Source organism: Schistocerca gregaria, chromosome 3 (assembly GCF_023897955.1).
Source record: "Schistocerca gregaria isolate iqSchGreg1 chromosome 3, iqSchGreg1.2, whole genome shotgun sequence".
Taxonomy (NCBI): Eukaryota; Metazoa; Arthropoda; class Insecta; order Orthoptera; family Acrididae; genus Schistocerca; species Schistocerca gregaria.
Window position 1 is genome coordinate 463022977 of NC_064922.1, and position 25402 is coordinate 463048378.

The window sequence follows — 25402 nt, forward strand, 5'->3', positions numbered from 1 at the left end:
AGATGTAGATGTAGAAATAAGTCAGAATGGATAGATAACATTCCGTCATAATTTTTAAAATCATTCAGGGAAGTGGCAACAAAACAACTATTAGTGTTGGTGTGTAGAGTGTATAAGTCTGGCGACATACCATCTGACTTTCGGTAAGGCATCATCCACACAATTCTGAAGATGGCAAGAGCTGACAAGTGTGAGAATTATCGCACAGGCGGCTTAACAGCTCATGCATCCAAGTTGCTTACAAGAATAATATACAGAAGAATGGAAAAGAAATTTGAGGATGTGCTAGATGACGATCAGTTTGGCTTTAGGAAAGCTGAAGGCATGAGAGAGGCAATTCATATACTGTGGTTAATAATGGAAGCAAGGCTAAAGAAAAATCGAGACATATTCATAGAATTTGTCGACCTGGAAGAAACATTTGACATTGTAAAATGATGCAAGATGTTCAACATTGTGAAACAAGTAGGGATAAGCTATAGAGTGAGACACCTCATACACAATATGTACAACAGACAAACCAGTGAATGACCAAGAACTTAAGTGCTCGATTAAAAAGGGTGTAAGACAAGGATGTAGCTTTTTGCCCCTACGGTTCAATCTATGCTTCAAGGAAGCAATGGTGGAAATAAAAGAAAGGTTCAGGAGTGGAATTAAAATTCGAGGTGAAAGGTTATCAATGACACGATTCGCTGCTAGCTTGAGTGAAAGTGAAGAAGAATTACATCATCTGCTGAACGGAATGAACAGTCTAATGAGTACAGAGTATGGATTGAGAGTAAATCAATGAAAGATTAAGGTAATGAGAAGTAGTAGAAATGAAAACAGCGAGAAATTTAACATCAGGATTGATGGTCATGAAGTAGATGAAGTAAAGGAATTCTGCTAGCTAGGCTGTAAAATAACCAATGATGGATGGAATGAGGAGGACATCAAAAGCAGACTAGCTTCAATTTGAGGAAGAAATTTCTGAGAATGTACGTCTGGAGTACAGCATTGTATGGTAGTGAAACATGGACTGTGGAAAAACCAGGACAAAAGAGAATCAAAGCATTTGAGTTGTGGTGCTACAGATGAATGTTGAAAATTGGGTGGACTGATAAGGTAAGGAATGAAGAGGTTCTGTGCAGAATCGGAGAGGAAAGGAACATGTGGAAAACACTGACAAGGAGAAGAGAGAGGATGATAGGACCTCTTTTAAGACATGAGGGAATGACTTCCATGATACTAGAGAGAGCTGTAGAGGGCAAAAACTGTAGAGGAAGACAGAGATTGGAATACACCCAGCAAATAATTGAGGATGTAGGTTGCAAGTGCTACTCTGAGATGAATAGATTAGCACAGGAGAGAAATTTATGGCGGGCCGCATCAAACCAGTCAGAAGACTGATGACAAAAAAACCATAGTAAAAAGTGGAATCATCTTCTCGTTGCAGCAGCATATCAGGAAGGTTGCTGAACCCTAATTTATAGAGTTTATTTATAACCTTCTTTGTCTGCAACTTCCTCATATGTTTAATACTTTACCATAATGCCAGAATGCCTGAGTTTTGTGGTGGTAATATTGAATAAAATTTTCTCTGTCCTCCAGCCGCATCAAGTGGTTCAAATCCCATGAGCTTCCAAACAAGTACTTCTTGGTCATTGTCAAGTTTCTGATTGGGCTGCTATCTGACTGCTGGCTGTGACATCACTAGTGCCTGCAGTATCACCATATATAGCCATACATTGACTCTACATTCAATGAACCTGCTTCAACTTTGCAGTCACTGGGTTCCACACAATGCTAAGTTGTAGACTGCCAGCTGTATTAAAAGTGTTGCCATTGGTTTTCTTTTCGAGGGCTTCTGTAGTTACACTGTCCCAGAAGCCATTAGTGTGTCATGACAGAGGTGTCATCAGATTTGATGTGGTGACAATTTTCTAGGACATGCTCAGCTGAAATAAATTGTTTGAGGTAGTTTAGGCAATAAAAGCACTCTTGGTCCCTCCTGCAGTGCTCACTGATTGTCCAACATCAGACTGACCATGCTCACCAGGGAAGTGCATAAAATTTGATAACATCTCTGTCGTGGCTCACAGTAACAGCTGCAATAAAAGTGTACCAACAGTCCATCAGTAGTCATGCCACTTAACAATGCCCAAGGAGTATTTAGCCAAAAGTTTGTGGCATTTTAACCATTTGCCATAGCTGGAAGCCTGAGAACATTTTATTGGTTAATTTTGACTAAAGTTGTGCTTGACTTAACAGTGTAATGCTATAACTATTTTATTTTATTTATTTACACACCAAGTTCCATAGGACCAAATTGAGGAACAAATCTCCAACGTCGTGGAACGTGCCAGTACATGAAATTACAGTGTAAAAGTAATAACAGATAAAAATAAATGTTTATGAACCCGAAAAAAGTCAGTCCATAAGTTTCACTAAACACTATCAACAATATATTAAGAATCAGCTTAATTTTTCAAGGAACTCCACGACTGAGTAGAAAGAGAGACCCCATAAGGAAACTCTTCAGTTTTGTTTTGAAAGTGTATGGATTACTGCTAAGAGTTTTGAATTCGAGTGGTAGCTTATTGAAAATGGATGCAGCAGTATACTGCACACTTTTTTGCACAAGAGTTAAGGGAGTCCGATCCAAATTTAGGTTTGATTTTTGTCGTGTATTAGCCTTGTGAAGGCTGCTTATTCTTGGGAATAAGCTAATATTGTTAACAAGAAATGACACAGTGTGTGTTTGTGTGTTTTATTTTTTGTGTTTTGTGTGTTTTATTTATTGTGCCTGTCTACGGTGCTTTCCCACTTGGTAAGTCTTGGAATCTTTGTTTTTAATATATTTTTCCCATGTGGAAGTGGAACACCCAGACTCGTGAACAGGGGTCGACAAGAGGATCATGAACTCACACCACTTATTGCCGAACTGCCTGTTTCTGAGCCAAAAATATCCTTTTAGAATGGGAAGAGTTACCCCAAAATATAATACCATATGACATTAGCGAATGAAAATAAGCAAAGTAGACTAATTTTAGTGTCGAATGATCACTCACTTCTGATACTGTTTGAATAGTAAAAATGGTAGTATTAAGTCTTTGAACAAGATCCTGAACGTGGGCTTTCCATGACAGCTTACTATCTATCTGAACACTTAGAAATTTGAACTGTTCAGTTTCACTAATCATCTGCCTGTTCTGTAAAATTAAAACGTCAGGTTTTGTTGAATTGTGTTAGAAACTGAGTCTTACTGTGATTTAGCATTAGTTTATTTTCTACGAGCCATGAACTTAGGTCATGTACTGCACTATTTGAAACCGAGCCAATGTTGCACTTCATCATCCTTTACTACCAAGCTAGTGTCAACAGTGAACAGAAATATTTTAGATTAACCCATAATACTAGAGGGCATATCATTTATATAAATAAGGATCAGGAGTTGCCTCAACACAGATCCCTGGGGCACCCCCTTTTGACAGTATCACACTCAAACCACACACAACAGCTGTTATCAACATTGTGAATAATGAACTTTTGCTGCCTGTTGCTGAAGTAAGAGGTGAACCAATTGTGAGCTACTCCCCGTATTCTGTAATGGTCCAACTTCTGGAGCAATATTATGTGATCAACACAATCAAATGCCTTAGTTAAATCAAAAAATATCCAGTACATCACAGAGAAAAGCGAATATAGCATTTTCAGTTGTTAAATGACTTCTAAAGCCAAACTGTACATTTGATATCAAATGATCAATTATCCTTACATACACAGCCTTTTCAATAACTTTTGCAAACACTGATGGCATAGAAATAGGTCTAAAATTATCTACATTATCCAATTTCTCTGGTAGCTGAGTGGTCAGCGCGACGGACTGTCAATCCTAAGGGCCTGGGTTCGATTCCCGGCTGGGTTGGAGATTTTCTCCGCTCAGGGACTGGGTATTGTGTTGTCCTAATCATCATCATTTCAACCCCATCGACACCCAAGTCGCCGAACTGGTGTCAACTCCAAAGACTTGTACCAGGCGAGCGGCCTACCCGACAGGAGGCCCTAGTGAAACGCCATTATTATTATTATTATTATTATTATTATTATTATTATTATTATTATTTCTCCCTTGTTATAAAGTGACTTAACTACTGAGCACTTAAATTGCTCAGGAAGCTGAAACTTACCATTCGTAAAGGAAAATTTACAAATATGGCTTAATAAAGGGCTAACATGTGCAGCACAGTACTGTAATATTCTGCTAGACACTCCATCATAACCACGGCAGTTCCTTAGTCTTCAGTGATTTAATTAATGACTCAATCTCCCCCTTGTCTTTATCACAGAAGAGTATTTCAGACATCAATCTCAGAAAGGCATTTTCCAGGAAAGTTATATGATTGCCTGTAGAAACTAAATTTTTATTTAATTCACCAGAAATGCTCAGCAAATGATGATTAAATACTGTACATATATCTGATATATCAGTAACAGAAATATTTTTACTGTGAACTGCCTTTATATCACCAACCTTGTGCTACTGACCATACACTTCCTTCACAACTGACCATGTAGTTTTGATTCTATCCTGTGAATTAGCTATTCTATTTGCATACCACATATTGTTTGCCATCCTAATAACATTTTTAAGCACCTTAAAATACTGTTTGTAATGGGCTACTGTAGCTTGATTGTGACTACTTCTAACATTTTGGTATAATTCCTGCCTTGTTGTACAAGATATTCTTATCCTAATAGTCAGCCACCTGGGCTACCTATTACTGCTAGTACCCCATTTAGAATGTTCTAATGGAAAACAACTCTCAAAGAGCATGAGAAATGTGTTACGGAAAGCATTGTATATCATCTATATTATCGGCACTATAAACATCACTCTTGTTCCTTGACAAGTTCTATGTCTATAATTGTGATTGCATGTTATCCAGTTCCACAGCACAAATAAAGAAAAAATGAGGATTGATTTATCAATGAGACTGACACATCAGTGTCGAAGAGAAATGTCACTGGCACTTTCTGTAGTTCTTCCTGTAACATTATTTTCATAGACATACGACACAATCGTTGCCTGGATAAGCGAGGCGCATCATCTACCACCTGTTTACCACCTGTTACAGTTTGACAGGCTTCTGCAGTATGCCCTTTAGGAACACATTGGTAGCATTCTGCTTTGTAATGAGGACACACATGGCATTCATACAATGTAAAACAGTCTGACCAGCTAGGGAACAACCAAAACCTTCACGACCAGCATCTTGGAACAACATGGGGCGATGTAGAATGAGAATGGGGGCTGCTGCCAGGCAAGCCGTGTTTATCACATTAGGATCTGACGTTCTGCTGAGAAGCCTGTGAGATTTCAAAAGCACTTGCAGTGCATAAAGCTTCTGCTGTAGATGATATGACTGTCATAAAGCGTGTGTGTGTGTGTGTGTGTGTGTGTGTGTGTGTGTGTGTGTGTGTGTGTGTGTGTTGTATCAGGGGCAAGATTGACTACCATGTCTTGAATTAAACTTTCAGTGTAGGATTGACCACATATACACATAAGTTCGCAATTTCTTCTTAAATGTTGAAGGTTGGCATCCACAAAGCATAGCTTTTGAAATCAAATTAATGATGCTGCAAAAAGTCTAAATGGATAGTGGCTATTGCATGCATGTAGATGGGAAATATTCTGAAAATGGGTATATATTTTACTGGGTATCACTGATAGGTCTGAAAGTGGAGTCAATATTTGCACTAAATAATACAAGTAAGCATTGCTTGGCAACAAAAATGCCGACTCGTAGTCTGCACAGTCAGTCACACTTCCCTGAAAATGCAGCACTAACAATTTTTGAAACACTTTGCAATCTTCCTGTACATCACTGAACAGTTGAAAATCGGTAATAGCCAGCAGTGCTTGTGACTTTTGGAAGTTTAGCTTGTAAGAAGCTTTACCAGTTCCTTAAGTTGACTGCCAGAGTTCAAAAACTTCTGCATCTAAGAGAGTTGTGACTTGATAAGAAAGTAACCTCCTTTTCACCAAGTTTATGACTTACTTCTCTAAAGTAACAGTTACTTATTACACTTAAATACTGTGGGCTTTCAAAAATAAAATAAAATGTGGTGGTCCTTGGCTACATACACTCTGACTCAGAGTTGAAATATTGTAAGTTTTGGCTGGTTTCGTTGTCTAGGGGCTGGGATACATAGTTGCCGCATTACAAGCCAAATACCACCGAGTCTACAGTATACAACATGAATATACACACAAATCGAATGGTCGTAGGTTCCTATCAATCGGAGATTGTGAATTTTGAATGTAATATAGAAATTTATAAATTAAAGACTGCAATTAAATAAATTTTGCAGGTACTATTTTAATGACCTAAAATAATGAGTACAATAGCAGAAGTACCTTTAAGAATGCCCTTTATTACCGTAAAACTCTGATTGGTGTCGATGGTCCAGCAATTAAATAAAATATAAGTTGAATAACAGTGAAACAATAGATTCTTACTTCACGTAATTGGTTATGCAGAAGCCATGGAAATCTCATAAGTGCGCAGGTTGGCACTACGAAATATATCTCTCTTTCGTGATCAAGCGCAAACTGCTCCACTCTCCAAACCTTTCCCGTGACTGTGCGTCCGTCGCGCCGCACTGTTGAGAACTCTCCCGTGTCCTCTCCCGAAATGATGCTCCTCCCCCACCTCCATATGTCTCTCCACATGTCCTTTTTGGAAACAATCGCTGTGATTGGCTAGAGCGCTCCCACCCTGTTTTTTAGCCAACTTACAATCACAAACATAATGAAACACATTTGAAATACTGGATTTACATGTAAAAAAAAACTTGAAAATAAGTAAATATTCCCTAGGCTGTTCCATAAACACACTCTAACACACATTATTAAATACATAAACAATTAAATATATTAAAAACAAAGATTCAAAGACTTACCAAGCGGGTAAGCGCCGGCAGACAGGCACAATGAACAAAACACACAAACACACACTCAGAATTGCTAGCTTTCGCAACCGATGGTTGCTTCTTCAGGAAGGAAAGACGAAAGGATGTGGGTTTTGAGGGAGAGGGTAAGGAGTCATTCCAATCCCGGGAGCGGAAAGACTTCCCTTAGGGGGAAAAAAAGGACAGGTGTACACTCGCACGCACACACACACACACACACACACACACACACACACACACACACACACACACACACACACATATATATATCCATCCGCACATACACAGACACAAGCAGACATATTTAAAGGCCTTTAATGGCTATAGCAGCAGACGGCCAATGTGAGTACCTCTGCTAACAGCACAACATTGCCTGCAGTGCATCGCCTGGCTCATGACTATATTGGTTGGACCCTGAAGGACTGTAAAACCATGGTCTGGTCAGATGAGTCACGGTTTTGGTTGGTAAAAGCTGATGCTAGGGTTTATGTGTGCCTCAGAACCCAAAAAGTCATGGATACAGGTTGTCAACAGCGCACTGTGCAAGCTGGTGGTGGCTCCATAATGTTGTGTACTGTTTTTACATGGAATTTACTGGGTCCTCTGGACCATTTGCAGTTATTCATGGACACCATGTTCCCAAATGACAATGGAATTTTTACGGATGACAGTGTACCATGTCACTGGGCCACAATTGTTTGCAATTGGTTTAAAGAACATTGTAGACAATTTGAGTGAATGATTTTGCAACCCATTAAAAATTTATGGGATATAATTGAGAGGTCAATTGTGCACAAAATCCAGCACTGGCAACACTTCCATTGTTATGGATGGCTATAGATGCAGCATGGCTAAGTATTTCTGCAGGAGACTTCCAACAACTTGCTGAGTACATACCACATCCAGTTGCTGCACTGTGACACAAAAGGAGATCTGACAAGATGTTAGAAAGTATCTCATGATTTTTGTCACCTCAGTGTAAGTTGAAAAAGTAAAAAACAATAAATAAAATTATCAAACAAGAAATAATTAACAGAAAGTAGTCCAAGAAGAAACATTAGTAATAAAAAAGGAGGTAGATTGTATATTAACTGAATTAAAGTCCAGAAGGGTGTTGAGATACAAAGACATGTTGGTGAACAAGTTTCCATCTCTGAATTTTAGAGAAACTAGAAGCAGGTGGGAGTATCTTAATTGCCCTTGTGGTGAAGCAGGCTCAGAGCTTCCTTGAAACATGGAATGGTCAGCAACTATGTAATGTAAGCTGCAGATGCAAGCAGTTCTTCTGTGTCCATCCACACTTTCAGTCAGTATAGTGATGTTCATTCTTATGTGAAATGCTGTGCAATGGACATGTTTGTTGGTAGCAATATGTGTGGTTTCAGATGTTGGTGTGTGTGACACTGCAAAATTTACCGTTGGTGGAGATGGAGTAGGTGATAGTGTATGAGTGCATGTGACATATTTTTCACAGGGAACACTTGCAAGGGTGGGAAATTTAAAGACTAGGGGTGACAGAGTGGAAATTTCGTGTGGTTTGACAAGGATGCTACAGAGGCTAGGAGGATGGTGGGCACTGTTGAATGCCAGGGTTTTATTTCGAGGCTTGACGTATCGAAGTCATTGCCTTGGCACAATGGTGTATTGAGGTATCTGAGACCTGGGTGGTACTCAGGTCATGGCCCACGGGGATCGCTTCTGAGTATTTTGGAATCGGGAGCTCTATTAGTCAGAGGCTGAAAGAAGGATACTGCCCAGGAATTTTATTTGTGAGTATGATCTGTGGGATAGTTACCTGGGATAGGTTGTTGGTATAGATGTTGAGGTATTTGATGGGAGAGCAGATATTTTTTGCCATTTATTACATATACATGAAGTACTAGCCAAATATTTTGTACCTTTCTTGTTTCAGAATAAGCAGTTCTGGCAGCAACAGATTGAGCTGGCAACTGGACAACGGACATCTTGTAGCCCTGGTGAGACAAAGGATGGCGAGGCTGCACGGAAGTTGCGCATGTGCCGTTACGGTACTGGATGCACAAGACCTTCATGTCGATTTTCTCACTCAACAAGTAAATATCTTGTATCTTTTCATTTGTGAAAGTAACTAGTTTTTATATGCAAAGCATACTATAGACTATGACACAGGCACATTTCTGCTTACAGAATTACAAAGAATGAATTGTGAATAACAGCACATGTGTTTAGTACAGTCATTAAGGAGAGTAGAAACCTTAGGATGACCACTGCACACACTTGAGTCTGAATCCTGATACACAGATTTTGAAACTTGAATTTCTAGAAACTGACCTTTTGCAGTGTGCATTTGTTTGTAAACCTCTGATGATCCAGTGGCCATCTTTTAACTAAGTTGGGTAATACATCAAGCATAAAGGGAAGCAGGTGGACCACAGTGTTCATGTAGTCCACAGCTGTCTTGGTGCCTTCAGTTACTGCCAAAGGTCCTCTGGAAGCCCAGATGAATTTCCCCGAAAGCCCACTATTGCAGGAGCAGCTGTGGGTACACATAAGGATCATCTGCTGCAGAGTACTGCATGATGTGCTCCAAAACACTTACACCAGCACCAGCATTGTACTATGTCATCAGATCTGTCATGTATTGCTGCCTATACTCCTTTACAGAGTGAGAAAGCTGAGAGATACTGTGTAGAGAGAAGTGTGAGTGTAGATTAATGAGCTGAATGGCAGGCATGAGAATAGGACTGAAGGCGAGTGGTGGTCAGGTGCAAGCAAAGATTGATGACAGGAGAATTGTGGATTTAAAGAATGTATTGTAAAAAAATTTCCCTTTGTAATTCAGGGGAGGCCGGGTTGGGGGAGGCGGAGATTGAGATATTATGAACTGTGAAGAATCCACTGAAGCTCAGTATGTTATGGGTTCATCAACATGTTCTTCTATTGGGTGATCAACTTCGGTCTTGACTACAGTTTTGTCAGTGGTCAATCATTTAGGTGGACAGCTAGTTGGTAGTCATACACACATAAAATGCTAAGCAAAAGTTAAATAGCTGGTTAACATGACTTCTTTTGCATATGGGCCTACCTCTGAGAGGGTAGAAGATGCCTATGAAAAGGTCTGCAGTAAGACGTACTTGCTTGGAGCAAAAAAAACAAGTCTTAAATTAGGGTCTCCCTCAGGGGTATGACTCCTGTGGTAACGGGCTTTAATTAAGTGTGGCATATTAATGTACTAGAATATTTTGTTGAATGCATGCTTTGCAGAATACCATTTTGGGAGACATAGGAAGAATATGGCACACATAAGTGCACAGTGAAAGGTATTTGAAGCCACAGCAAAGGTAATAGTTAAAATGTTCTGTGGATGATGACCTGGCTCTAGAAGCTGACTGATAATAGGGAGCATGTATGAATATGATACACAAGATCTGTTTGCGGACTATGTTCTGGAGGGTAATTTCTGTCTGTGGAGTCTTTAGTAAGACTGTCAGCATACTGGGCAGGATATTGCTTGTCACAGCAGATGCACCATCTGCAGGTCTAAGATTGTAGGGTGGAAAGCATGACAGCTATCGAAGAGGAGGTACTATTTATGGTTAGTGTACTTTTTAAAGACAAAAGTTTTCATAACACCTCAAGAGAGATGGAGCATCATGAAGGTTGCCTTGTGGGCTTAGTAGTATTAGTTGAAACAGGTAGAGGAAATGTATTGAGGTTGTGGAGGAATGAAGATAGATTATTTTGGCCTTACATCCAGATCATGAACCTATCATTATTGGATCTTAACTATTGGACCTTAACTAAACTAAAGGTTTAGAATTTTTGGTGACTAGGAATATTTCTGCTAGACAGCTGTAAACCAGTTGTCATGTGAGGATGCTGATGGCAATGCTGCAGATTGCTTTGTAAAGCTTTTCTTGTAGGATGAATAGTTAAATAAATGTGTTTGTAAGGTGTGTAAGAGATATACAACCTCTAAACATAGATGAACTATGAACTACAGTTACCTTACTGTCCTTCGAAATAATCATCTCCCATAACTATGCACTGCAGAGCTCTGTGATACATGTCTTGGAAATTTTACACGAAGTTTTCTTTCGGGATGGTGTTCAAAAGCCATGTCACATTTTGTTGGATGTAAGGAATATCATCAAATGTCTTTCCTTTCAAAGCAGGTTTGAGTTGAGGGAACAGGAAGAAGCCTGGAGGATTGAGATTCAGCAATAATGGTGGATGTTAAAGTTGCACCACACCCTTTTTTGCCAGGAACTGTTTGACAATATTGGCTGTGTGTGTGAACAAAAAACCAGGAGCCTTTTTGTGCTTACTGGGGTGTAGATGTTGCATGAAACGGGTCAAAATTCCAATGTACCGTCCAGTGTTCAGTGTCGTTCCATCAGGTAGAAATTCCTTATGGACAATGCCTTGACTACCGAAAACTGTGATCAGCATCATTTTGATGCATGATTTTTTTGGCTCTGACCTTTTTCCAATGAGGTGATGTCGGAGAACACCAGTCCATGCTTTGCCGTTTTGTTTCAGGGTTGTACCACAGACACCAGGTTTCATCCTCAGTGACAATGTGGTGTCGCATCCACCATTTTGACAAAATCCTGCGAAGCCTCTAAACGTGCATGCTTCTGATCGTCAGTCAAGTGATATGGCGCAAGACGGCAACACATTTTCCTCTTCCCTAACTCCTGGGTAAGAATTTACCGCACAGATTCACAGTTCATCTGCAGTTCATTCGCTATCATGCGCACAGTTAATCGAAGGTCGTTTGTGATTAATGTCCTTACTTTCTCAATGTTTTCGTCACTGACAACAGTTGCTGGTCGTCCGCTATGGGGATTGTCAGAAACACTTTCCCGGCCTTCTCAAAAACGGGCGAACCACCCGTACACATACTTCATGGACAATGCTTGATCCCCATAAACATGTACCAGCATTGCATGTACTTCTTTCGGTGTCTTGCCAAGCTTAAAACAAAAGTTTAAATTGATCCTTTGCTCATTCATTGTCCTGTTCTCAGTTCAGAACCAAAACACTAAACAAGCACTTCATCTACCAGGTCTAACATGTAACAACAACTATGGTCAACTGAACTACGGTGGGGGATAGGTTGTCAACACTGACCACTACGCAGGTGCAGTGTTGAGTCGCCAGTGTTGCCTGATTGACTGTACTGACTTCATTCACTGAACTTTACTGTCAAAGGTTGCACTTACGGGTTTGATCAGAAGGACATTGGAGACAGGTAGTGTTCAGTGTTGACAGGGCCACAACCGTGGAGGTTTTTTTCCTATATAGAGTGGGCGTCAACAGTTACAAGCAAAACTCCAGGTGCTAACGATATGATTGGTAGATGATGAATGAAGTGATTTGTATCCTTTATATAGAAAAGTGGGCTGCAATGGATTGGAGGTGTTGATCAGCACAAATTGAGTTTATTTCCTTGGGAGCACAGTTATCAGCTACTGCGGGGGATATAGGTGGGTTAGATTTATGGATTTTGGGAAGCATATAGAAGATGGTTGGGGGGGAGTTGGGGTGGAAAGAGAGATGGTTTGGGGGTAAGGTTCTGTGATGGGCGTAGGAGCTAGAGCAGGAATCGGAGGTTATCGTGGACTTTTGAGATGTAAAAGAGTCAAATAGCTCACAGTTATTAAATGTTTCAGTTGTCAAAATGGAAACAGTGGAGAGTATTGTGGATACAAATGAAGCAACAGTCATATACCTATCTGATCAGACATGGATATCATAACATGTTGATTGCAGAAAAGTTCTCTCACCATAATATTCCACACAGTTAAGTTTGCAGTAACTTCAGCACACAGGTCACTTCGCATCTATCCATTGACATTGTTGCAAGCCAGTAGATTGCTGCCTGCTGCACCTGCAAGCACTTGAGGATGTGCTCTTCTCGGATGCGTGTTACGTGAAATAAACTGCGAGGATAACACAAGAGTCTACCAAATGTGCACTTGTGACTGGACAGACACTCTGCCAGTGACGTTAGGGATGTTATTATGAAACCATCTGCCTCTGGAAACCTTGAGTTACTAAAAGGTGAGCTCATTCAGTGGGTTCCCCTCTCTTAGAACAATTTTTGCACAGAAAGGAAATTTGTAACAGAAAGCTGCCACACTTCCTTGTCTACTTTGCACCTTGACCTGATCGGTCATCCCAGGACCACTCCCAAGGTCCATATGAACATCTCACTTGCCAGATATGCATCACACCCTGCTCTCAAATAGCCAAACTTTGTGATTTAGCAGAGTTCGTAGACACAGTAACTAACGCCACCACTCAGCAGGTGTTGACTATAATGCACAACAGAGACAGACTGGCCGATATCGCCTCGCGTCTTGAGGCTAGGCACAAATTGAGTCGTGTGTGGCGCAACGCAGTGCAGCGCGCTTTTTTTAACTTCACTGGTTCAAATGGGACCATGCAAATTGTGACGAGACGACACGTGCCTGCGCCGGGTCGCACGGCGTTATGGTTGTGGCACAGTTTCTCACACCACACGCAATGCATTAGGGGTGAGGCAGGGAGCAGGAAGGCAGTCTTGCCGTATGTTCACTTTGGCATGGCGCATATGGGCAGTGAAAGTATTGAGCATCTGAAAAATCATAGCCTTACTGTATACTGAATCTTATTATCACTGAGTAATGTTTCGCTTTTCACCGTTTAAGCGCCCCATCTCTTTTCATTAGTACATAATAGTTTTCAGTTACATATACCTGTATAGTTCTTTTGTTTTGTTTATTCTTTTGTCAAGAACAATGAACAGTTCAATAACTGCTGACCCATTGGCCACTGGGATCATATCTTCTGCCTCCACAATGTTTTCAGGCCGTAAGAAGGGACAGATGATTCATCGTTAAGGTAGTGAATAAGAAAGTAAGGAATATCATAAAATCACTCAATCTAGAAGCAAGGCAGGAAAGTAAAACACGGTTACCTACTTGCTGCCTGTTATGCTGACGTATCTCTACGATCTGTTGCAAAAAGTCAAAAAGACGTAATTACTACAGCTATGACACCTTTTGTGCATCTGGTAAAAAGCGTCCTATGAATGAAGTACATAAGTTTCACTATTGTTACTTGGATATGTATGTAATAAGAGACATTATGCTATGTGCAAATGGACATCACATCTCCACTGCAAACTAGAATAAGTCGAAAGGCAGTCACAAATAACCATGTTTTAACTGGCTCGCCGTGTTGAGAAAAAGCATTTCAGCTGTTGCATACACATTATCAGCATTAATAAACTAATTATACAACAGGCTACACAAATAAAAACAATGGTTGGTATTATTACTAAAGGAGGAGTATCCTGAAAGAGTGTTATGATTAGATATATTTAATTTGTTGAAATGTATTGCTGGCAAAGGCAGATCTACTGTCATGACAATGTTTTTCGAACTCCCGCTCACAAGGCACGCATAGCTAGCTTCCGCATCCCTTTCGCACGTATTATTCTCAGCTGCTGACAGTCCACTGACGATTGTGTTGAGCGACAGATCAATTGTTTATTTTTCTCAGTAACAACTAATTTATTTGTGAATCACACATTGTCAATTTGGCAAGCCGTAGGTGAGTAACTAGCATCTGGCATGTGCCTATCATTCCACCTGAAGGGAATGTTCGTCATTATTTTCATACTGCTCAGATCAGGAGAAGGAATAAAATCCTTTGGTGAGTTTCCATTCCAGTCGTTCATTGTTAAAAATATGATGGGTTATGGGAATTCAACCAAAATTCCAACAGAATTGGCATTTATTTTGTGTGAATTGTTAACCTTTTCTCATTCGAAGACGCATCACTATTTATGAGTAACGGCTACATTTATCTTGTTGACAGGTTTAATTCTACTTCCTGTGCCAAAACACAGTGTAATATGCACAAACTCATCCAACAGCAGCTGTTGCGACAGAATTCTGAAACACAGTGCCTCATTAAACAAGTAATTGGCAATCAAAGAGCTCAATAGTTTATGGAAAACCTTATACTGTCAGTTTGCAGTAACATAAGAGATGAAATTTCATGTTTATTTTCCTACTAGACACACTTATTTCACTAGCTGTCGAAACTCTTAAAAAATTACAGTGACTGGAGCGAAAAAAAATAAAAAGGGGAGCACAACTACTGGTATATCGCCATAGATAAGAAAGTTTCATATGTTTATGAATTGGCAAAATACTCTTCTTCTTGTGTGTTATCATATGCCAAATTATCATTTTGATGTCTCGATCGGTTTAGGAGATATAAGACGTGTTGTGAATATTTCATTCTCGTGGGTGTCAGATCGGGAGTGAGCGCGCTACACAGGATCCATTTTCTCAAGATCAGAGGCAGATAGAGACTTCCTCCCAAGTCTAAAGAAAAATTCAACATGTTAGCTAAATTTCATACGCAGCAACATATGGTGTAATACGCATCAAACACAAGATCATAGCGACCCCTATTTTCCATTGCAAACTTTTCGAATTTTGCATAGTGTCTTACTGAAATCTGTATACCACAATAACTGTAACCATTAGTGAGATTATTTGCACTTCGGCATGAAGCTGACATTTAACACTACAAGTAAGGTGAAAATGAAATATTTTTAGAGAATAGTTTCTGCAAAATCCCTTAAGAAAGATTACACTGTGCGCTCTCTTCGTTTCTGTCAGCGCAGAGTGTCGCCAACTGGCATGTGTGAAGTATGTGTGCACGTGTCAATATGCATTGGACCCGCGCGACGCGTGTGGAATGTGCACGTTGCACTGTAGTGTCGTGTCATGTCACGTGTGCTATACCCATCTCAATTTGCTCTTAGCCTGGGAGTTGACATGGCAGGTTGTAGCCCTTGGCATATACAAACAATGAGACCTCACACAGTCACATACAATGCGACCTGCATCCTTCAATCCCAGCTGCCAGAATAATTGTTATTGCTGCCGTTGTTTTGGTGACAGAGCACATGGATACAGATGCCATCTTCCTGGTAAGGAAATGCAGGTGGCTTCCTCTCACACCTGTTGGGCAAGTCCGCCATGAGCACCAGCCCAATTAACTATCGCGACATTTAGTGGTAACAGATAGGCCGGCTAAGATGCAGTTTTTGGTGGATACCGGCTTAGACATGTATGTCTTTTTCAGGCAACAGTTGTGGCAAGTGTGGCTGCATACAAACTTACATAGAAGCTGCAAATGGTTCACTCATAACTACATAAGGGCTTGTGACTTTAAATTTGAACTTTGGTTTACGATGGACATTTGAGTGGTGATTCATTGTCGCATGTGTGACTTGCACTGTGAGAGGGCAGTATTTTCTGTCTTTCTATACCTCATCCTGTATGTGGTGATGGTGATGATGAAATGAATGAAACGACATTCCAGAGATTGTGGGTCTCTGTGATTGGACTGTGTCTGCCATCTGAGTTCATTCCCACACTTACAACTAACACAGTCCTGAAAACAGTATGCGAAGTGTGTTGGTACCTGGGCATGATAAACATTTACTATTGTTTTTTACACCAATATGCTGAGGCTTAGCTCTGCTCCATGCCATCCTTGCTGGCCCCAAAGTGTGTGATTCCACATCAGTCACTTGGGCTGACAAACTACAGACGGCTCATCATGCCTGCTAGACAAGCCTCACAAAAACCACCCTCCCTACTCTACTGGAGATTTTCTTGGATGGCTCATCTCGCGCTATCAGTGAAATGTTACAACAGAGTGTAAATGGGTGCTGGCAGCTTTTTGGTTTCTCTGCAGTGAGATTACAGAGGAGCAGCACTCCTGGCTATCATTTTACACCTAGCTACCATTTTATACAGAACTTTTAGCACCCTGTGAAGCAGCTAGAAACCTTATTTTCAATATGGAAGGGCATGCCTCCTCTTTATAAACAGACCATTGGCCAGTTTCTTTCACGTTTCTGTAACCACAAAGTAATCATCTCTCACTGCAAAGCAACCAGCTAAATTTTATTTCTCAATTTAGAACAGATATTTAACATGTTTGCTACTCAAAAAAGTCACCACCAATATTTTGTTTAGAGTGAAAAGCTGGTGGCAGTGCAGATTGACTACGAGGAATTAAATACCCTTGCACATGTGTTGCATGCCAATGCCAGGTACTAAGGAGCGACATATTGCTACGTGTCAGCAGGCCGAGAGTCGTCTTATATGTGCCGGACTTCCTAAGATGAGGGGTTTTTAGATTCTATGCAGACTCAACCAGCCAAGAATCCATGTTAACATAGCAGCATTTTGTGTGGCTTGTTACACAGAAGGATTGCTGTATGTGGGTTCAGACCTACATCCCCGGCCAGAACTGCAAAATAATACAGAATGTATGACCTGCACTAAGTATTTCTTTTATCTCAGAGGTATGATTTTCACACATCCACCTCGACTCCCAGTTGCATGGAACTACTGCTACTGCCTCACAGTGGTGGCCAGAGGTATGCCACTAGGAAAAACAAACTGCCGAGAATGTGTGTGTGTGTGCGTGTGTGTGTGTGTGTTTACCTGTGCCTCAGTTTCACTTTTGAGCTGTGTGCAACTTGTGAGTTCCAATCAGGGTTGGCAGTGGGAGTTAGAAATATTTTGTGCAATGATCTGGTTGTAGGGGATATACATGCCAAGGACTTCACCATAACATGCAGCCGCAAATGGCATTTTGGAGCACTTACACCATTCCGTGGATTCCAATATAATGTGCTATATGACAGATTCATAGGTTGACATTCTCACAGTAGTGCTGTCAGAATTGTGAGTTGCATTAAAAAAGGACCTTCATGCCTGCTCCTGGAGAGCTGATGTACACCAAATCTCTGCGTCTACCAGGTGAGTTTTTTAAAGCCACATTCGGGCTATCCATGTCCTGCTAACAATTGCCTCATGGTACTCCGCAGGTAAGTGAAGGCTATGTGACTGAATGGAACTACATGGAATGGAAAACAGGCTACTTTTGTTATCAAAGAGCTGCCAGAATGAAGCAAAATTTCCTCCAATGCAGCCCACTACACAATCACTGAAGCTGCTGCACGAAGGCCTATACACAATTATGGGACAAAACAATAGGACACTCACTCTTCCTGTTAAAGGGGTAGATACAGTAGTGTCCACTGACCAATGGGTGTCGGGCTGTCCTAAGTTCAGAAGACAGCAGCAAAATACAGGCCACCACTGGCCACACAGCACTCCCCATGCCACAGCTGCCAGCACCGCAACATCATCCAGAGCAGCACCACCCACTTGGAAATCAACTAGCTGTCACCCACCTAGGTGTAGCAGTCACCCCCCAACACCAACTGACCAACCATCATCCAGCCACAATGAAAACTCGTTACGTACAAAAAGTGCAGTTTCGTTTCAATCGAGCAGACTTCATCATATTAGTCAAGTTTGTAAAAAAAATTCTCTTCATTTACTTACAGGGGTGGGGTGTAGTGACCTCAGGTCACGCCACACTTACCCATTGGCAATGTCATGAATGACATGCCGGAAGACAGTGCTCTCCAGCAGACAGTATACTGCTAGCTGCAGCAGTGTGAACATTGGAGTGTGTGCAGTCACTGGATGCAAATTACTTGGAATGAACAGTGGGCCAATAATTGTATATGTGATACTGGTTATTTATTTTATTGTACTAAAGACCAATAGAGTGGCTTATCTTTAGGTAAAGTGTACTATGTATTAACTGCCTACAAGTTATTCATTATTGCACTATTTGTTATTGTGAGCAATAAATGTCATCTGCAGTAATGGTTATTCTTTGGTTGTAGATAATTTCTGAAGTCTCCAGCTTATAAAAGTTTTAAAACAGCTCCTTGTCAATTACATTTACATTTGGTGCTTAAGAGGTCAAGACTGTGGGAAAGAATATTTAATGATTTTTACCCCAGGCAAAGAATGAAAAATAACACAAAATTTCGTTTGTCTCAGCTACAATCGGAATATGCTACCTTGGAATTTAAAGGAAGCAAGAGAGTTCTTACATAGTATTTGATGAGAGACTGTTTTAGGTGGGGTACTGAAATTAGAGCCTTTGGGTATTAAATATCATAGTTGCCTAAATTATAACAATGGAAGACACTTAGTATGGAAGTAGAGCAATATTATGTATTTGTTGTGACAAACATTAACATTACAATGTACTGACTGTAATGTCTTCAGACCGATAAGAAGTGAAACTCAAATTAATTTAGATTGATAGAAATAAATTCATGTGATCCATTTTACATCTTTATAGTTTTCTGTATTTTCAGTAAACTATTTAATATATTAGTGATACTGGAGTCTCCATTGGGAATATACGTACTTGTAAAGTAGATTTGTACATGGACATGAACATTTATTGTTCAATCCCTTCTTAGCATCAAGTTAATAACTTGCCGTGGATGCATGATCACAGACTGTAAATCATCATCTCCAGTTCAGATGACTTTGAGGCTGTTACTGACTGACCTCAAGTAATTGTCAATGTTAGCTAGCAAGCAATACTGTGTGAGGGACCATTGTAGTAATTGTAAACTCCAGCCACAGACACTGGCAGGCGTGTCAGTACTGACTAACTGCCATGCCACCCACCACCAGTGGTGTCATTGAATGAGGTATGGAGGGGTAAGAGGTCAGCAAACTGCTCTTTTGGCCATTGTTAGCTTTTGTGATCTGGAGCCAATACTGCTTCATCAAGTAGCTCCTCATTCAGCATAATGAGAAACCCCTGGTAGTACCGGGAATGGAACCGAGATCCTATACATGGTAGTCAGCCAAGCCGAGCACTCAGCTATGTTGGCAAATATTGCAGAAGCCACTGCTTAAAACTAGACCTCATTCAATTGATTAGTAATGTAAAGCAACAAATATCATAATTGAACATGTTCTGGCAACAGATTATTTCAGTTTGTTTGATTAAGCTAAGCATTTGTTAGTTCCCTGTATAATTTCTGCTTTTATAGATACACAGAGGTATACTCTGCCTGCATGTGTGGTAAGGTTCATTTTCTTGGGCTCGAAGCACCTTCCACAAAGGGTGTCAAGTTATAATGGATGAGATACTGGACGCACTTGGGGAACAGACCACCTTGGTGAAATTCTCCTTTATTGTTCTTACACAGACTAGCTACAGCTGCAGGCTAAATTTTAAGTACTTTTCCAGAAATGGATAACCATACGATATGCACTAATCATAGACAATGCCATGTATCATTAAACTTTCTTGAATTCTGCTTTGTGGACCTCCATGAGTCATGCCAAATAGAGCAATCCTGTTTACCCCATATTGCAGTTTCAGTACAGGGATATTACAAATGATTGAAGCGATTTCAGAGCTCTACAATAACTTTATTATTTGAGATATTTTCACAATGCTTTGCACACACATATAAAAACTCAAAGTTTTTTTAGGCATTCATAAATGTTTGATGTGTGCCCCTTTAGTGATTCGGCAGACATCAAGCCGATAATAAAGTTCCTCCCACACTCGGCGCAGCATGTCCCCATCAATGAGTTCGAAAGCATCGTTGATGCGAGCTCGCAGTTCTGGCACATTTCTTGGTAGAGGAGGTTTAAACACTGAATCTTTCACATAACCCCACAGAAAGAAATGGCATGCGTTTAAGTCAGGAGAGCGTGGAGGCCATGACATGAATTGCTGATCATGATCTCCACCATGACCGATCCATCGGTTTTCCAATTTCCTGTTTAAGAAATGCCGAACATCATGATGGAAGTGTGGTGGAGCACCATCCTGTTGAAAGATGAAGTCGGCACTGTTGGTCTCCAGTTGTGGCATGAGCCAATTTTTCAGCAGATACACGTGTCCTGTAACGTTTTTTCCCAGAAGAAAAAGGGGCCATAAACTTTAAACCGTGAGATTGCACAAAACACATTAACTTTTGGTGAATTGCGAATTTGCTGCACGAATGAGTGAGGATTCTCTACCGCCCAGGTTCGCACATTGTGTCTGTTCACTTCACCATTAAGAAAAAAATGTTGCTTTATCACTGAAAACAAGTTTCGCATTGAACGCATCCTCTTCCATGAGCTTTTGGAACCGCGCCAAAAATTCAAAGCGTTTGACTTTGTCATCGGGTGTCAGGGCTTGTAGCAATTGTAAATGGTAAGGCTTCTGCTTTAGCCTTTTCCGTAAGATTTTCCAAACCGTCGGCTGTGGTACGTTTAGCTCCCTGCTTGCTTTATTTGTCGACTTTCGCGGGCTACATGCGAAACTTGCCTGCACGCGTTCAACTGTTTCTTCGCTCACTGCAGGCCGACCCGTTGATTTCCCCTTACAGAGGCATCCAGAAGCTTTAAACTGTGCATACCATCGCCAAATGGAGTTAGCAGTTGTTGGATCTTTGTTGAACTTCGTCCTGAAGTGTCATTGCACTGTTATGACTGACTGATGTGAGTGCATTTCAAGCATGACATACTCTTTCTCGGCTCCTGTCGCCATTTTGTCTCACTGCGCTCTCGAGCGCTCTGACGGCAGAAACCTGAAGTGCTGCTTCAGCCGAACAAAACTTTGAGTTTTTCTACGTATCTGTAGTGTGTCGTGACCGTATGTCAATGAATGAAGCTACAGTGAATTTATGAAATCATTTGTAATAGCCCTGTATATAGTCAGATATCCAAGCAATTTTAAAACCAACTTTTGGATCACAGTTGAAGGTGCTTAAATGCCTTCATCATTATCATAGTCTCCCTTGTGCCCAATACATTTCCACTTGAGGCAAATCCAGTTCACAACTAGTGTGTTCACAAAACACATATAAAGTATTAACGTACATGAATACAATTCACACACATGTCCCTAAGAAAACTGAATTATACTAGTAAGTGTGAATTTGATATTCAGCCTTGTACATAAAGTCCTAACAAATGCACATTAATTGAATGCTTTATATGAGGTCTGTTCAAAAAATTGTGTAACTTTGACCACAAAAATTTTCTGTGCTTGCCTTTTACTTATTGTACATGGTCTCCTTCAAAATACTCTCCTCCACAATTGATACACTGCTCCCAGTGTCGTTTCCATTTCCAGAAGTAGTCTTGATGCACCTCCTGCTGGAGCACGCAAAGAACCATCTGTGAATTTTCTTTCAACGGGGGTTTCAACTTTGGAAGTAATAATAATAATAATAATAATAATAATAATAATAATAATGCCTGTAGAGGCCAAGTCTGGAGAGTGGGGAGGATGAGGCAGTGCAGTGATTTCATCTTTTATGCAGGAGTCACGCGCCAACAGGGATGAATGTGCTAGTGCGTTATTGTGATGCAAGAGCCATGATTGTTTCACCACATTTCAGGCTGTTTTCTTCTTATATTTTCTCTCAGGCATTTGACCTACCTGGCGAGCTTCTTTTGGTTTTGGTGAATCTTTCCTGACCCATTGTAAATATTGAACCTTGGTCTCCGCATCATTCTCTTAACAAATATCTCATTCTCATTTGCACGATCCAAAAGCTCTTCACAGTTTGTGAGACAAAGGTCTTTCTGATCTTGACTCCTGAGCTGTGGGATGAACTTGGTGGCAACACTATGCATTCCAGGATGCTGTGTCAGGATTTCATGACGTGGTTGGACTGAAATGTTACAGGCTGATAGGCTCTGGTTGATAATAAAACTCTCCCCTGACATTTCGTCTCTGACTGCAGGAGACATCTTCTGAGGTACAGCAGCGAACTGCAAAGAGAACACGAGGAAGCGCTGATTATATAGGCAGTACAGAGGGCGCCACTGACCATCACATGGCGTCGGCTACGTACTGTCTCTGGTAATGTCAACATTCTCGATTGAAAGTAATCTATCATCACACTTGGGGTGCAACGCTGATATCCAAATTTTACCCAGTTTAATACCTTCGTCTTTCTTGTTAAAATTATTACCGTGTTTATGTCTCGATAGCCTCTCTACAAATGCGTGCATAATAATGAGAGGTTTTAGGTATGACGCTTGTCTCGCTGAATTTTATTTCATGATCACCTTCCTGGTAAGCATGTTCCGTTATGGCCGATTTATCCGTGTGACCCAGGTGGCAGTTCTTCTTATGTTCATCAAGACGGGTGTTCACACTTCTCTTTGTGATACTGATATAAACCTGTCCACAACTACAAGGAATTTTATATACTCCCAGTGTAGCCAAAGGGTGACATGCATCTTTTGACGATCTTAAATATTCTTTTATTTTCCTGGTGGGTCTGAAAATAGTTTCCACCCCATACTTGCTTAAAACTTTCCCAATGCAATCTGTGACCTTACTATTGAACGGAACAAAAACCTTGCTCTTGGGCGACTGTTGTTTGTTGTTGCTCCTGATTCTCTGCCTAGAGTGCAGTGCTTGATCTATATCCTTGCTAGAATAGCCATTCTTCATGAAAGTTGACCATAGATATTCAATCTCATCTTTTAAATAAACAAGTTCACAAATTTTGTATGCCCTGTCTACCAAGGTTTTCATTACACCTCTTTTTTTATCTAGGGTGGTGGTTTGAATCTTTATGCTCATAATGATCACTATTTGTGGCCTTCCTATACACCCTATGGTCCAACGTTCCGTCCCGTCATTTAATCACAGACACATCCAGGAAATTCAATTGCCCATTACTCTCTGTCTCCATAGTAAATTGGATTTTTGGATTAATGCTGTTTAAATGTGTCAGGAAGGCATCCAACTCCTGTGCTCCGTGTGTCCATACTACAAACGTGTCATCGACATAGCGATACCATCTGGCTGGTCTCTTACTGGCAGTCTGCAGTACCCGTTGTTCAAAAGTCTCCATAAACAAGTTAACCAAGCAGGACTAAGAGGACTGCCCATAGCTACCCCATGAATCTGTTCATAAAAGTTACTATTGTATTGAGAGTAGGTTGTGGTAAGCCACAATATCGGTAGGAAAAATATCTGCTCTGCATAAGATAGATTCGTTTACCAGAATCATGGTAAATAACGACATAATATCAAAACTGACGAGGATATCATCCGGGCCCATGCTCATTTCCTTTAACTTGTCAATGAAATGAGCTGAATCTTTAATATGACTGTCCGTCCTACCAACATAAGGTTGCAGCAATGAGGCAAGGTGTTTAGCTAACTTGTATGTTGGTCCGCCTATAGTGCTGACTATTGGCCTCAACAGAGCCTCAGGCTTATGCACTTTGGGTAATCCATAAAGTCTAGGTGGGTATGTTTCTGTTTTACAAAGCAGCTTTTTATCGTCTGAGGCAAATGAAGATGCTTTCACCAGTTGATTGGTCATTCTTAAAATCTTCATTGTCTGATCCTTCAGGAGTTTTTTGTAATTGGAGGGAACCAAAATATCATTGATCTTTCCATGATAGTCCTCACTGTTCAATATGATGGTGGCATTACCCTTATCTGCATTAAGAACAAATGTTTTTATCTCCATTTATACCCCTCAGTGCCTTCCTTCGTGCCTGCAACAAATTACTGTTAGGTGACTTACGAGTACATAAAATCCTAGCCTTTTCCATCCTAATTATGTCAGCAGACTGCTGAGGAAGCTGACGGATACCTGCCTCAATATTTGCTACAATATCCTCTGTGGGTACATTTTGGACAGTTTTATATCTGTACCACAAAGAGAAGTATGAACACCCATCTTGTTGGCCATTAGAGGAATTGCCGCCTGGGTCACAGAGATAAATCAGCTGTAGCGGGACGTGTTTACCAGGAATGTGATCATTAAATAAAATTCAGCAAGACAAGCGTCATATCTAAAACCTCGCATTATTATGCACACATGTATAGAGAGGCTATCGAGATTGATAAACACTGTAACATGGTTAACAGGAAAGATGAAGGTGTTAAACTGGATAAAATTTGGATGTCAGCGTTGCACCACAAGCATGATGATCAATTACTTTCAATCAAGAATGTTGGCGTTACCAGAGACAGTCTCATAGCCGACACCACGTGATGGACAGTGGTGCTATATAATCAGTGCTTCCTTGAGTTCTCTTCGCAGTTCACTGCTGCATTTCAGAAGACATCTCCCGCAATCAGAGATGAAACCTTAGGAAAGTGTTTTATACATTGACCACGGCCTATCAGCCCAGAAGTTTTAAGTGAAGACAATACTGACCATGAAAGCCTACATTGTATGATCAGTCTGTCTTCAATTGGCACGCACAGTTTTCTTGGCGTTCCTGACACAAGTGTTGTTGGTAGATGTAGAAGGGCGTCCTGGAAGAGTGTCATCTTTAACTTCTGTCTGGCCATTTTTAGACTGTGTACAGCTTAAGCACTCATCACCATAGGCTTTCTGTGTCATTTGGTGTGTGTCTGCAAAGATTTTCTTGAGTTCCCCGCAAAATGTAATTCAGACACAGTGCTGCTCTAGTTGTGCCATCTGAGTTCACAAACTCTGTGACACAACATTGTACTCAATACAGCACTGAATAATAACTAACAGAAATACAACAATGAATCTACT

At 40.6% G+C, this 25402-nt stretch overlaps 1 protein-coding gene across 1 annotated transcript in view; it reads left to right on the forward strand.

The window, feature by feature from the left end:
• LOC126353897 (PAN2-PAN3 deadenylation complex catalytic subunit PAN2) overlaps nucleotides 1-25402 on the forward strand; it is a 263163-nt gene that overhangs the window by 162807 nt on the left and 74954 nt on the right. The window contains exon 14 of the mRNA XM_050003120.1: nucleotides 8867-9026. Coding sequence (XP_049859077.1) covers nucleotides 8867-9026 — 160 coding nt within the window. The remainder of the gene's footprint in view (nucleotides 1-8866; nucleotides 9027-25402) is intronic.